The sequence below is a fragment of the Heloderma suspectum genome, chromosome 6 (assembly GCF_057233095.1).
Source record: "Heloderma suspectum isolate Gila_16-S chromosome 6, 16-S_ref, whole genome shotgun sequence".
Taxonomy (NCBI): Eukaryota; Metazoa; Chordata; class Lepidosauria; order Squamata; family Helodermatidae; genus Heloderma; species Heloderma suspectum.
The window spans coordinates 25,652,055-25,666,977 of NC_139463.1; the positions used below are offsets into that span (position 1 = coordinate 25,652,055).

The 14,923-nt window shown below is 45.8% G+C and overlaps 1 protein-coding gene and 1 long non-coding RNA gene across 2 annotated transcripts in view; one reads left to right on the forward strand and one right to left on the reverse strand.

The window, feature by feature from the left end:
- Positions 1-692, reverse strand: part of TCF7L1 (transcription factor 7 like 1) — a 127,824-nt gene extending 127,132 nt beyond the window's left edge. The window contains exon 1 of the mRNA XM_084803837.1: positions 94-692. Within this exon, the coding sequence (XP_084659963.1) occupies positions 94-309 (216 nt within the window). The 5' untranslated portion in view covers positions 310-692. The remainder of the gene's footprint in view (positions 1-93) is intronic.
- LOC146340562 (uncharacterized) lies at positions 441-11,240 on the forward strand. The gene is made up of 3 exons (XR_014783732.1): positions 441-1,070; positions 8,548-8,714; positions 11,106-11,240. It is a non-coding gene; the product is annotated as an uncharacterized LOC146340562 (long non-coding RNA).
- The last annotated feature ends 3,683 nt before the right edge of the window (positions 11,241-14,923 follow it).

Below are 14,923 nucleotides of genomic sequence, written 5' to 3' on the forward strand. Positions count from 1 at the left end.
CCCCCAAGTCCCAGCCTCTCCTCCCTTTCCCGTCAGCGTCGCCTCTCTCGTCACCCCGCCGCCGCCGCCTTCTTCCCCGCCGCAAACTTTTACCTCAGAATCTGAGCCTGAGGCGCTGGCGCTGCGGTTCTCGGACTCGTTGACCAGCGACGACTTGAGCTCGTCCAAGTCGCCGTGAGCCGAGCCGCGCCCCCCGGCGCCCTTGTCCTGCTCGTCGCCTTCGTCCTGGAAAGGGATGAGCTCGTCCGGGGCGCCCAGGTCGTCGCCGCCGCCGCCGCCGCCGCCCCCGGCCGGCTGCAGCTGAGGCATGGTGCGGCGGGGTCCCGGTGCGGCGGGGGGCCGCGCCCCGCACCCCGCCTGCCTCAGGCCGGCGGCCGCCCGCCTCAGCCCCGTCCCGCCGCCGCCGCCCAAACAAAGTTTTGACACTCGCGGCAAGGGGAGGGGGGGAGAAGGAAAAGAAGAAGGCGCCACGGAGCTTTTCCCTTCGGCGTCGAGGGGACGGGATAGGCGGGAAAGGAGGAGACGCGGGGGGCAGCGGCGGCGCCCCGAAAAAGGCGAGGGAGGAAGGAGCGGGCGGAAGAAGGATCCCCGAAAGTCGCGGCGGCGGCGGCGGCGGCGGCGGGGTCCCCTGCTTAGCCCACCCGGGGAGGGTCGGGAATGAGAATGAGGGGCCGAGTGGAGGAGGAGGAGGAGCTCCCGCTGCAAACTGACACCCCGAGCGAGTAGTGGGGGAAGGAGAGGAGGGGATGGGAACGCCCCCCACCCCACCTTCGCCGCCGCAAGCGGGGGAGGCACCCCCTGCCCCGCCCCCGCGCCCCCCCCTCGCACACGCCGCCTCTGCCCCTTTCACTCGGGGACCCCCCAGCTTGGCGGCCTCTGCTCTGGCTACTCCTCCCCCCCCCCACTGTAAGTGCATCCCCCCCCCCACATTTCACAGGATGTAAATACGGACACGCACTCTCTCCCCCCCCCCCCGCAAGGTTTCCATTTTTTAAAACTATTGAACAAACAACATTACCACTGAGGAAAGAGGAATGAACTCGGGGGTCGGGGTCGGATGCAACAAAGGGGTAAGTTAAAAAAAAGGGGGTTGTGGGGAAATTGGGGGCTTCTTGTGTACTTGTAAACGCCCCTTATTCTCACAGGAAAAGGGGTCACTGTTTAACACACACACACACACACACCCATGTTGCCAAAGGTTCTTTGTTGGCTGCTGTGCATTTCAACAGGCTTTGTTAAAAGATTATTGTGTTCGGATCCTATGCAAGGTTGCTTTCAGAAGTAAGGCTGCAATCCTAAACGCACTTCCTATAGAATAAATCCCATTGAATTTAGGGGGGCTCACTTCCGTGTGGACCTGCTTAGATTTGTGCTGTTATGTACCACCAGTTTCAATGGGACTTCTTCGTAGGTAACTGTCCATAGGATAGCTGTGTGACAGGCTTGTATACATGTTTACTCAAAAGTAAGCCCCACTTGAATTCACTGGGGCTTAATGCCAAGTTCATGTGCTCAGAATGGAAGCTGTAAGCCTGGAATGGGTCTGGCTGTACTTTTTATAGAATACCTGAAACTCTCAAACGCATTTCCCAACATTACTAGCTAGAGAACATAATTACATAAGGGTGCAATCCTATGCATATTTACACATAAAAAACTCCCAGCATGCCCCAGCTAAACATGCATAGGATTGCACCCTAAGAGGAGGATAGGGATGCAATACCTGGATGTATTTATATACATCTACATGTATATGCATTAGAGCAGGGGCAGGCAGAAGGCAGGTCTCCACATGTTTGGGGCTTCAACTCCCAGCATTTCTGACCATTGGTTATGCTGGCAGGGGCTTCTGGGAATTGAAATCCCCAACATCCGGAGATTTACATTCTGCCCACCATTGCATTAGAGTTAAGATGCATCTACCCCTTCCGCTCAAAGATGTAACTTTTAGAGATCTGTGGGAGTGTGCTGAAATGCAACTACAAGAATTCTACTGCTGGTAATGGGATTTTTCAAAGGCTTCTCCAATGTTGGGATGGAATGACACAGATATGAGAATGTCCCTACTTTGTTTATCTTCTGTCCCCACCCCCATGTGTGATGCACACAACTCTCACCACCCTTACATTAATGCTTGAGCTGTACCACTAACTTTAAGCCCTCAGCACTCAAATCACACAACCTTCAGGAAGATCCTTCTTGTCTCCACAGCCTTCTGCGTCCTTCTGCTATGTTAAATCTAGTCCAGTGCTTCATGGCTAGCTAATATCAGAAACTACTACTAGAATGTGTGTGGCCACTAACAGTGTAGGGTTCACATTTGACCAGCAGTAATTTGGAATTGATTCAGACTCACTGATTTTCCCAGGGGAACTAATAGCAAAGGGTCTGTGATGTGGAGTAACTAGTGCCCTGGAAATAAAACACTGGGTAGCAGAGTACCCTTTTCAAGATGCATCTTCCTTCTCACCAAGGCAGGGCCAGTGTCAGGGATTGGCATTGGTGGGCACCTGTGAACGCCCGTGCCTCAGCAGAGGGCCAATTGTTGGAGCTTCCTGTCCTTGCTGTTCCCCCTCCTTGCTTCCTCTGCATGTTCACCTGTCTTTGAGTGAGCGAGCAATGACAGGAGCTAGGAAAAGGAGTAGCAGCTTAGACTCAGTTCTCCCTCTCCCTCTGGGCAGCCATGCAGGCTGGAATCAGGAAGAGGGAAGTGAACGGGCAGTGGTGACAGCAGCAAGGAGTAAGTGGGTCTACTTTGAAAGGGGGTCCCACACAAAGAGAGGAGCATCTCATCCAAGGGCCCCTGAAATTTGGAGCCAGCATGACTCTTAAGGGATTATGGAACAGGCATGTTGTTCTCAGCGTACAGCGTGCATTGGAGGCAAAGTAGGGGGGGAAATCTGTTGCTCGTACTTAGTGTGGAAGTGATTAATGGTGAAGGTTCCATACAAGGAAGCATTGTGAAAGGAAACAAGAGTTCTAAAAAAGGCACATACGAACACAGTCTATCACTCCAACCTCGAAAACAAACCAGCCCTACACATTATAGATTCCACTGAGTACTCATGAGTATTGTATGGATTACAATACCAGACTATAAAATATTACCATGTATTTTCCAACATAATCATCACACATGAGGAGTTGTGTGCTTAGGGATCTGAAATACAGAAAGATGTGGCTCATTTAGAAAAGATTTGCAGCTCAATCCTATGCATGATTACTCAAAAGTAAGTCTCATTTGGCTCTCTGGGATTTACTCCTAAGTGTGTTTACATAGGATTGCAACCTTAGTATTGTGGGGGGTTGCTTATTCATTTGTTTTCAGCATTTTTATGCTAGCGATTAACAACGGGTTGGACCTGATAGGGCTTCTCATCCAGCCTGCTGAGGCCCAAGTATACACAGAGAAAGGGGCTGCATCTAGGTCTCTTTTTCCATGGCCACATCACTCAGTTTTCATCTCTCTGGGTGGAGAAAGGGAGTGATCTAGCATGGAGATCAGTTGCATGCCCCTCTGTGCACAGAGAAAGGGGCAGCTTTTCTCAGTGATGGTGAGTGTGCGTGTGTGTGCATGAATGAATGAATGATGTGTGTATATGAATGTGGGTGAGAAAGAGAGGTGGTGATGTCCCCACCCTCTTTGGGCTCTGGCCCCACACACTGATGTCATGTGGCTCTCAGGAGGCATTCTGCTCTTGGGCCAAAAAAAGCTTTATGACCTCTGGAAGAGACCTATTGATGTCAATGGAGTAAATTAGTCATGACTAATGTAAATCCCAGTAATTTCAATGGGTCTACTCTAAGTGGAAGTTTGGATCCAACCCAATAAGTTTTTTTGGTGATGTACTACTTTTAAAATAAATTTTAAACCCTAATACGAAACCATAACATATCAATAGACTACGTGAACACAGAATCAAAAAGAAGTTAAAACAGCATATCAGGTTTTTTTCACATGTTATTTGTTACTCATTTGGATATTTATGTTTGAAAATTTTAACTTTTGTTTGGGTTCTGTCTGGTAGGGTTGACTTCACATGAGGAAATTCAGCCTGTTTCACAGCCATCGATACCAGTTCTATGACCACTTCATGACGAGCAAAGGCTGAGCAGCAATCTGGGTACAAGAAGCTGCATGTGTATAACCATTTGCCACATGGCCAGCTATAAGAATATATAAGCCTCGTGTGGCGCAGAGTGGTAGGCGGCAGTATTGCAACCGAAACTCTCCCCACGACCTGAGTTCAATCCCAGCGGAAGCTGGGTCCCAGGTAGCCGGCTCAAGTCAACTCAGCCTTCTATCCTTCCGAGATCAGTAAAATTAGTACCCAGCTTGCTGGGGGAAAGGTAGTCATGACTGGGGAAGGCAATGGCAAACCACCCCGCTACAGTCTGCCATGAAAACGCCAGCAAAAGCGGCATCTCTCTAGGAGTCAGCAGTGACTCAGTGCTTGCACGGGAGGAACCTTTCCTTTCCAGCTATAAGAATACAAGAAGAGCCATGCTGGATCAGACCAAGGGTCCATCTCGTCCAGCATTCTGTTCACACAGTGGCCAACCAGCTATTGACCCGGAACCCACAAGCAGGACATGAGTGCATCAGCACCCTCCCGCCCATGTTCCCCAGCAACTGGTACACATAGGCACACTGCCTCTGCTACTGGAAGTACCATATAGCCATCAATCATATACACTGGATTCACTGCATACCAAAGACTAATTTCTTGTCATGTGAGTTGGCCCACAGCCCTTTGAATACAGTTGTCCTTCATCCACTATACCAGGGTGGGCAACTTGTGGTCCTCCAAATGTTTTGGCTTACAACTCCCATCAACTGTAGCCAGCATAGACAATGGTGAGAGATCATGAGACTTGTGGGCCCAAACATCTGGAGGACCACAAGTTGCTCATCCTTGCTTTATACTCTTGTGCTCACTGCGAGATGCACATGCACAAGATTTCCCCTGAGCTGCCTTGTTTAAACAGCTCTGGTAGCTGATTCAGGCCTCAGAGGGAAACTGTTGTTTAGAGCTCTGACAGAGTAGATGTATATATTTACCCCTCCCAGAATGCATCTGGGAGTTTTTAATACTTTGACACAGGTTTACTTTGGTGTGTCAACAGGCTGTTACATAATGACCTTGTTGCCTTTTACACTTGGAGAATGCTAGATCTCGCAAACAAGACTTATTGGTATTCTGCCTGGTGTGAAATTTAGCACAGTGTCCACGACAAATTGAGAAGCTGCTTTCTAACTGGCAGAAGCGAGCAAAAGTTGTATCTCAGTTGATTGCACTCCAGGTAACATTCTGTGTGCCACAGAGTTCCAGCTAGTGTGCCTGATACCGACTGAAGGAATTAGTTGACTTTGCATATTCTTGCTTTTACCAGTGAACTTGTTCTAGACTAACTTTATGTTTTAACTTGACTCTTAAAGGTGTGAGTGGGATGGGCATTGAACATGATAGCCAGTGTCTGCACTTGGGCCATATATAAAGATATATCTGATCTTTTAGTACTTTGTAGGGAAAGCCAGCTGTTAAAAATGGTCCACTCTGTTTGTACATCCACTACCCAAGGGGAAGCCCGTAGTTTTGTGCTGCATCTATTATTGTTAACATTCTTATGTCTCTGGACAGATGCTATGTGCAGCTATAGGGGCTTACCCTCCTGCTGGTTGAAAGGGGACGGACCAGAATCAATATCGGATCGTATACGTGACAGTGTTTTTCAAACGTTTTATCTTAAAGGAGCTTTCTTCATGTCTGCTGAGTGAAGTCCTTCACAACTGTCACTGAAACCCTCTTTCTTCCAAAGAATTCCAGGGCACACACTCATTTCACATAGGACCAGTGGTGCAGTTAGGTCTGGATCTCAGGACCAAAGACCAGGATGCCACAGTCCAGGGGCACCCCAGATGACCACCCAGAGAGCAGCAGGTGATGGGGGCAGTAGCCAGAGGCTCAGGACCAGCTCTTGGGCTGACACTGCTTGCTGCAGCATCCTTTCTTCTTATTGTTAGAAACATTTTATAGTGAAGGGGTAGCCAGCTGGGTATGTATATGGTTATGAATGCTCATTTTATTATTTCTAGTTTTAGAATATATTGTCTTTTTCTAGAACCAAATCGTGCTTATTCCCAAGTCAATGTGTTTAGTACCAGAGCAGCAGAAACAAATTTTATTCTTGTAGTCATGATGGTGCTATGATTTAAGTGAATTTAAAATGTGAAACTGCACATGCTCAGGGTATTTATTTTTTAATCAGGGCTGGCAAACAGTTTTTCTTGTTGTGCTAACATATCAGGAATGTAGAAGCATGGAATGGCATGTGGCGGGGGGAGAAGAGAAATGTTAGCGGTGTGCTTCATAATTGAAGTAATACGCACAGCTGTCTAAGGGGGAGGGGGGGCTGTAAGACCATTAAGTCCAGGGTCTAAAATCACCTGGCTGCACCATTGCCAAGGTGCACCTGTTAGACATATTTTTTGCCCTATGTGAATGTAGAATGAAGACAGATGAACCTTCTGGTGGAAGTGAGATTTGAATGCACACATTCACTGCCCTGAAAGCAATATATACTTTGGTATAAAGAGATACGTCTTCAAACCATTTGCCCCACACTTTCGGATGTATGTTTGCCTTTACCCTGAGCGTGAGCCGTAGAACTTATTTATTTATTCATCTGTTTGTATTTATGAGACACCCAACACAAAGTTTCTACACATTCTACAATCACTTTAAAAACAGAACAATAACACAATAAAATCTATCACAAATTTAACGGACCTGCAAGACACATCAATATAAAGCCAGCTAGAGGAACAATGCAAAAAGCCAGCACAATAACATGCAGTACAAAAGGAAGAATTAAAACCACTTAATCAATACAGGAGCTAAAACCACCATAGGGATTAAAATAACAGAAATGTAAAAGGCTTGAGATTCGACACTGTCAATGTGTGTTAGAGCTAGAGCTGGGGAGGGAGGGATCATAGCTCAGAGGTAGAGCACATGCTTTGCATCCAAAAAATACCTGACATCTCCAGTTAAAAACAAAACAAAAATAAGATCACAGGTGATATGAATTACCTTTGTCTGAGACAGTCAGAGTAAACAATACTGGGCTAGTTGGACCATAGTTTGACCTGCTATAAGGCATTTGGCATAAATTCAGATGAAAAGAGGATCTTTGCAAAGAATTGAGTCAAAAGGCTGGATTAATTTTCATAGAATTATATATGATCTCTATATTTATGTTATGTTCTAACATATATCTCACCTACTTATTGTCAAAGCTCTCTAGGTGGCTTACAGTTTAGACCAATAACATTACTGGGATTTGGAAATGTTTTCTATGGTGTTTTATTTTGTCTGTCAGCTGGCCGGGATCCCATACAACTGATGCATGATGTTTATGTTTGTGTCGGAACCTGGTTTTAGACTTAAAATACACAAATTAAGTCGGACACGACTTAGCGACTGAACAACAACAACAATTTTAAATGTGATTTAATTTAGAATATTTGCACCCTGCTTTTCAATTCTGTAAGATAATTTAGAAGTTAGTAAGTTCCAGTTAAAATAGACATCAAACATCTAGAGAAACTCGGAGGTTCTGTGTGTTCACAGAATAACGATTTTTTTAACACATTGGGCCATACCATATTTTGCTGATTTAAAGGTTTATTCAGAATTGTAACTTTACTTCATTTATAATAAAGTGCACAACAACAAACACAAATCTAATATTTGATTGTTTTTCAGTGGTATTCATTATGAGGCCTTGTAGACTAGACTACACCTATGTTCAAACATGCACCACCACCCCCTGGTGGCCAACCCCTGCTTTCACTATAGGTCATTAAAACACAGAGGGAGAGATCTGCTTGTAAACTAATTTCTCATGAAGGTTTATTTATTTAAAAGTGTATACCCTGCCTTTCCACCATTTATGACTTCAGGATGGCTTACAAAGATTTGGGGGGTGGGGATAAATCACTACCAGTTCCTGTGGAGAAAGTTTCCATATGTGACTCTTTCAGCAGACCCTCTGTCATCACCCTTGGGTGCATACCATTGGTGCCACTTCACTGCTGGTAGCAGGGTAAAGGCCCAGTCCTCTCTGGAAGCACTCACCTCCTGGACCAGTCTTGGAGAAAAGCCAATAACAATATCTGGGTTGGTGGTGGCGGCGGTGGTGGCGGAGTCAGCCTGAACCTGCCACACATTTCTTCTCATCTTCTCACAGACAACTGGAGTGGTGGCAGTTAAAATCCTCACAGGACAGAGGTTTGATGTAATTACACTCTTCCCTCCCTGATATCAGTGGCAGTTCTGGCTATCTCAGTTCTCTTTATGAGCATTATCAGCATGCTTGAGTTTTCTCCATTTAACCCTCAACATTCATTTAGACTTTCTGGCACAAACCTCCCCTTAACCTAATAGTCCTGCGCTGAGCTCATTACCACTGTACTTAATAATCTCAGGGTGCAGCAGCCGCTACAAACTTAAATGAGTTTTAAAAGTATTTTCCTTTTCTCAGGGAATCCTGAAGATAGAGGCTAGTGGCCTCCCCAGACTACAAATCCCAGAATTCTTTGAAGGAAGCCATGAAGTAGTATAAAAGCAACATAAGTTTGCAGTCTCATTAGGGACTCACAGAGAAATCCAATATGTGTCTACTCAAAAATGAGGCCCATTGAATTCCTGGTAAGTGTGCATAGGATTGCAGCCTCAGTTTCTCTAGTTGGGCAGAAAATGTCAACTGACTAGCTAGAATAATGAAGAGAAGATTAAAAACATGAATTTTATTGCAGTTTTTTCCTCTGAAAGGGTACTCAGTGTTGCTACAGTTATTGAAAAGAATCTACATATACATTAGATATATGCTATTGTATTTTATGGTTCCATGTTTTATTTTGTGAACTGCCCAGAGAGCTTCGGCTATAGGGTGGTATAGAAATGTAATAAAATAAGATGAAGTAATAGAACAGTTGTGGTATCAGTAAGGCATATCTCTAGTATGCCTGATTTGTACTGAATCTTACGCTTTAGCATAGTCAACATATGGGAACCTGAATAGGCAGAGTTCACACATAATAAACCAGGAATCCTGGTTTAATAAACTGTTCCTTTACATGAGCAGGTAAACAAAGCAGGAAGAAGAGAGCTTCATATGATATCCAAACCCAGGATCATGGTTAAGTGCAACCAAACAGGCCAACAACACCCTGGTTTAAAGCTGACTTAACAATCCTGGCTTGTTTGAGCACAACAAACCATAATTCCAGGTTCAGATGTAAAGCTAAGCTATCCACGTCTGGTTTGTTTACCTGCTCATGCAAACGAACAGGTTGCATGCTAGTGAATGCATCTGTTGTAGTATTGTACAGCTGCTATTCTTTATATGCATCTATTTGAAGCACAGCAAATCCTTCTTGTTTAGCTTACTATGTTATAAGTATAGATGGTCAGAAATTCTCCATATCCTTTCTTGTCATTCTTGGCTCCCTACTGGTTCAGAAAATGCATTTTGTGGTTTTATGCTTTTTTTCAAGGTTAAAAATAGTGCAAAGTCAGCCTTGGTCAGCTGCCTGTAGCTGCACAATCCTTGTCAGAGATTTTAAAGGGAGGTAGAAGGGCCTAGGAGAATGATAGAACCAAGCATTTCATATCACCCCACCAATCACATGAGTTTAATCTGCAAAAGAATAGCAGGGGACAAGGAGTTTGTTGTAGCATTTTGGATGTGTTGTCTGTGATGTTGCTGCTTAGGTTAAGTCAGAGGTGCTCAACCTATGGTATGGATGCCATAGGTGTCAGGTGGTTGTGGGAGGAACAGGAAGGCCCAAAGTCCTGGCTATGGCATGGGGTTAGGTCTGTCTGCTTGCCTCTCAATCCTGCACTGCTGGATCAAGAGGCAGGGTGTGCTGCATATGTACTATAATGTACACTAGAAACTATGACTCAGATCCAAAGAAATCTAGTCACAGTAAAGTCCCATTGAAATTATTTGCAGCTAATGCCCTGTTGATTTCAATGGGACTTATGCAGACACACAGTTCTTTGATTTGAGCTTATGATGCTTTCTAGTTGACTTGTTGCAAACTTACCAAAAAGACTGGTCACCCTCAGTTAAGCAATGCAGCATTGCACATTGGCCTGGCTTGGAAATAGGAAGTCAAAAGAGAAGTGAATTTTAGGCAGCTTGGATAGTCCAGAGTAACCTTCCACCCCGCTGTAACCGTTTCGGTCAGTGGCCTCATAGTTTTCAAAGATGTAGATCTGAATTATAAACTGTTTTCTCTTCTCCTCTCTCATCCAGCACTATATTTTTTGTCCATGAACTTAAGGGAAGTTCTAAGGTCATGGATAGGTTCTGTATTTAGCCCCCGCCCCCAAATCTGCAGCTGAAAATGTATTTCATTTTGGGAGCAATCCTATGTGGATCGACAGTGGCCTCCGAACCTGGGGGCGACCGCCTATCCAGTGCAGAATGGGAGGAGCGGTGAGGAACGGATCTCCTCCTCGGTCCCCCCACCCTGCTTTTGTGGCTAGACCGCCGATTTCAGCTGTCTAGCCACGGGACCTCAGGGCGTGGGAAGTGGCAGCTGGACAACACCTAGGATGTGTTGTACCGGCATTTCCGACCCCACCCCAGCCTGCCCCCGGGAATGCCCTGTTTCTGCTGCTCCGCGCTGCTCTTATGAGCACGGAACGTGGGGCCGATCCATGCTGCCTACAAGGTGGCGCAGGAGGGGTGGGAGTAAGTTCTCTGGGAACCAACCTTGGAGCACAGGCTCCGAGGTCAGTTCCTGGAAACTGACCTATCCTATAGCCATCTAGTTGCTGACTAAAGGCCATAGGATTGCACCCTTCTTGTATTACATTTCTATATGTAATAAATACATATGTAAACTGCCCAGAGATCGCTGGCTATTGGGCAGTTTACAAAGATTAAAAACCTTAAAATACAATATTATACATAATATATTGAGGGGAAGGGGACAAATAACACATGTGGCACTGAAAGTCTCTGTATCTTGGTTAGGGATGTATGAGGAATCTGCTCCATTAGATTTTTTTCTTTTTCTTTTGCAGATTTCCTCAATCTGAACCTGGATACACTTTGCATCCCAAAATTTCAGGACTTATGATGCATTCCACCAAACAGGGAAAATGCATTCAATTCAATGCACACATTTGAAATATGCGCAAATAAAAATGCGTACATTTAAAAAACGTGTACAAATGCACTTTGCTCAATGGGTGGGTGTGTATAAAAATGCATAGAATTTGAAAAAATGCTCAGAAAAATGTGCACAAAACCTAATAGATTTTCCCCCCATACAATTAAAAAATCCACACAGTGGGCAGAATCCAATGGGGTGCTTATGGACCCGCCAATTGCCTTGAGCCCCACAGATTCTGTTGTGCAAGCAGTGGGTCTCACTGATTCCATTGTACAAGCGGGACCCACCATTGTGCATCAGAGATTTAGCGCTTTCTAGATGAACCCCCGAAACGAGTGGAAACACTCGTTTCTTAATTGGGACAAGTCAGTGGAGCTCCATTATGCGAGCTCTGCCAACCTGCCCCCTTTTCCAGAAATGAGCATTTTCACTCGTTTCTGGTTGCCCCCAGAAGAGCTAAATCTTTGTTCCATAATTGATGGGGCATAGAGAAGGGACCTAGAGGAGGGGAAAAGAGGCAATCTTTGGAATTTAACTAGATAGATCCGCCCATCCCCAATTTTGTTAGACTTTTCCCCAGGGGGATCAATTTCTGTTACTAAAGATGTCTTTTCGTGAGTTCCTTTGGACAAACATAGCAACAGTTTGGTACCACACTATTCCTTGATCTCATGGAAAAAGAGCAGGACAGGAGGCCCAAATCCCAGCTGTAGAGAGCATGGATCAGGGTGCTAATGATATGACTCCAGTGACACATGAGGGTATCTCCTTTGGGTCTCAATGAGCGTTCCTTCAGAGAAAGCAGCTCCTTAATCCCACACAGGATGTTGCACCTTTGCCTGGCTACAACGGCTGCTTCATTACACAAACTGTTTTCTTCTTGTAATATTGGGTGGGAGGTATGTTTTAGCCACTCCACCCCTTCCATCTCCAAAGGCTGAAGCCATGAAGAAGAAAAAAAACCTTTGGTGTTGGGGCGAATGTCAGTAGCAATGTTTGATTGACAAATTGGGGCCCCAACGGAGCTCATTAAGCCCGAGCCCGGTTTTCTCCTGGGAAGCCTCAATACTAGACCCCTGTTACTCTGCTATTAGAATATTTTGACTCCTCTGTTGATCAATTGAATGTGCCCTTTTTTCCCTACAATATTAATTCAGCTTGGAGTCACAGATGCTTTTCTTGCTAATGAAGAGCCTCTGCATGAGGTCAGCAGGAAAGGTGGGGCAGCCCCTTGCTGGAGGACCTCAGGCAGAATACAGCAGTGATTATTCATGAAGACCTCTCTGCCTGCACCTACTCTTCCCATCCCCTCTTCTTTTCAGTGGGAGTCCCCCCCTCCCGCCTGCCTCTGTCGACTGCATATTTTTGAAATGAACAAAAAAATAACTAGAAAATAAATCAGTAAAGCCTACTTCTATTGAAGAATTAAGAACAATGACATTATTTCAAAATACATATAGTGCAATTCCTTTAAGCCAACTCAAAGATCACCCAAAAAACGTGCAAGCTTTCGAACTCTCCAGATCTCTTCATCGGGCAAGATGTTACAAAAAGCAGGAGGGTAAGGTGCAGGAGAGGTAGGGGGAAAGGGGGCTGACTGGAAGTTGTAGTCAGGAAGTCTACGTGTCTTAAGATAATATGGAGGGGGGGGTTGCAGACATTCAAATTGGGCTTAGCCAGGTGATGTGATGGTTTCAGGTTTCAGTGCCTCTAGAACCACGGGGGGGGGGGGGAGTTGCAGACAATTGCAGATCCTCCATTTTTAAAAATATACAATCCAGCTGTTTCAAAATAATTTCAGATAACATTTGCTCTCAGCTGATCTAAAGGGGGTTGCAAGACAACATTTTAGGTGCTGCCCTAAATCTTAACAGTTGATAAGAACACAAAAGCTTTTATTTTCGGGAGTGGATAAATACACATTTCAAACTTCTGTAGGTACAGGCAGATTGGGGGGGAGCTCTCTGTTATATCCCGAGGATTCAGATACTGAGTATCTAAAATTAACTCAACATGTACAGCTGTGTTTCTCAAACTTTTAGGTCATCATGCCCTAATGGGGAGGTCAGTGGCAATTCACATACTTTCCATGTTGAAGGCCCCAAGGTCAATCCTTGGCACTCCAGTTAAAGGATCCCAAGCAGCGGGGCTGGGAATATCTGCCTGATCGCACGTAAGGCGCTTTGTTTGAGAACCTGGAGAGCCTCTGCCAATCAGAATAGACAATAATGGGAGAGATGCACAAACAGCCCGGCCCGATATAAGACAGCTCCCTAGGTTCCAGAATGTGGCACTGACATGTCACCACAGTTTATCCTAAATGTATTTCTGCCTGCCTACGTGATTGCATTTGTTTTAAGATCCTTCCTTTAAAAAAAAAAAAATGTCACCCACCACCAGCAGGATCCACCTCCCCAACATGACCTCCCCTGCAAATACACCTGGATTTTTAAATTCATTTTATTTATTACATTTATATCTCTCCTTTTTTCCTCCTTAAGGAACCCAAGGCGGCGTACATAATCCTCCCCCTCCTCCATTTTATCCTCACAACAACCCTGTGAGGTGGGCTGGGCTGAGAGTCTGTGACTGGCCCAAAGTCACCCAGTGAGATTCCATGGCCGAGTCCGACTCCCAGTCCAACACTGTAGCCACAGTGGAGGCCTACCAAAAACAGGGCAGCTCGGCCTAGATCCATGTTCCCACTACTCAGAAAGGAGAGACTGATCACTCCTGAGGCATCTGCTGGATACATCCTGGGTGAATGGTTGAAAGTCCATTTGACGAGTTAGAGCCCATGCTGTTAGTATTATTAAGATGCTTGCATTGGGCCATAGTTCAGTGGTAGAACATATGGTTTGCATGCAGAAGGTCTGAGGTTCAATCCCTGGATTCTCCAGGTGGGCCAGGAAAAACTCTTGCCTGAAACCCTGGAGAGCTGCTGCCAGTCAGTGACGACAATACTGGGCTAGATGGACCAATGGTCTGGCTCAGTATAAAGCAGCTTCCTATGTGGACTAAATTTTGGATAACTGACATCTGAGCCCTCAGGACAGGATGGCACAGGACTCTTCCCCCCATCCCCGCAGCCTCCCACCAAATAATCAGCTTGCACATGCAGGACCTGGCATAGTGTGGTGGCTAAGACTGCAGACCTATACACATTTACCTGGGAATAAGTCCCATTGAAGTCAGTGGGGCTTACTTCTGAGGAGACATGCATAGGATTGCATTGTAAGAGACTAACCAAGCAATCCTATGCAAGCCTTCTCCAAAGTTATTGACATTTAGTTCAATGCGACTTACTCCCTGGTACGTTGGTATAGGATTGCAGCATGAGCTACGAATCAGGAAGTCCCCGGACTGAATCTCACCTCTGCTGTGAACTCACCTGATGGCCTTGGGCAAGCCACACCTTCTCAGCCCTGACCCCCTTTCTGCAGTATCAGGATAAATAATACTTATGTCCTACTTGTGGGTTTCCCACAGGCAAGTGGCTAGCCACTGTGTGAACAGAATGCTGGACTAGATGGACCCTTAGTCTGATCCAGCATGGCTCTCAGTGCTGGGATGAGATTTTTGAGGGCCCTGGGGCACCATTGTCTCCTGCTGCACCTCATCCTCTCTCTCATCATTGCTACCACTTGCTTGGTTGACAGGCTGAGAGCCAGGGAGCAAGCGAGCAGTGGCGTATACTGCTCCTCCTTCCCACCACCACCGTTATCT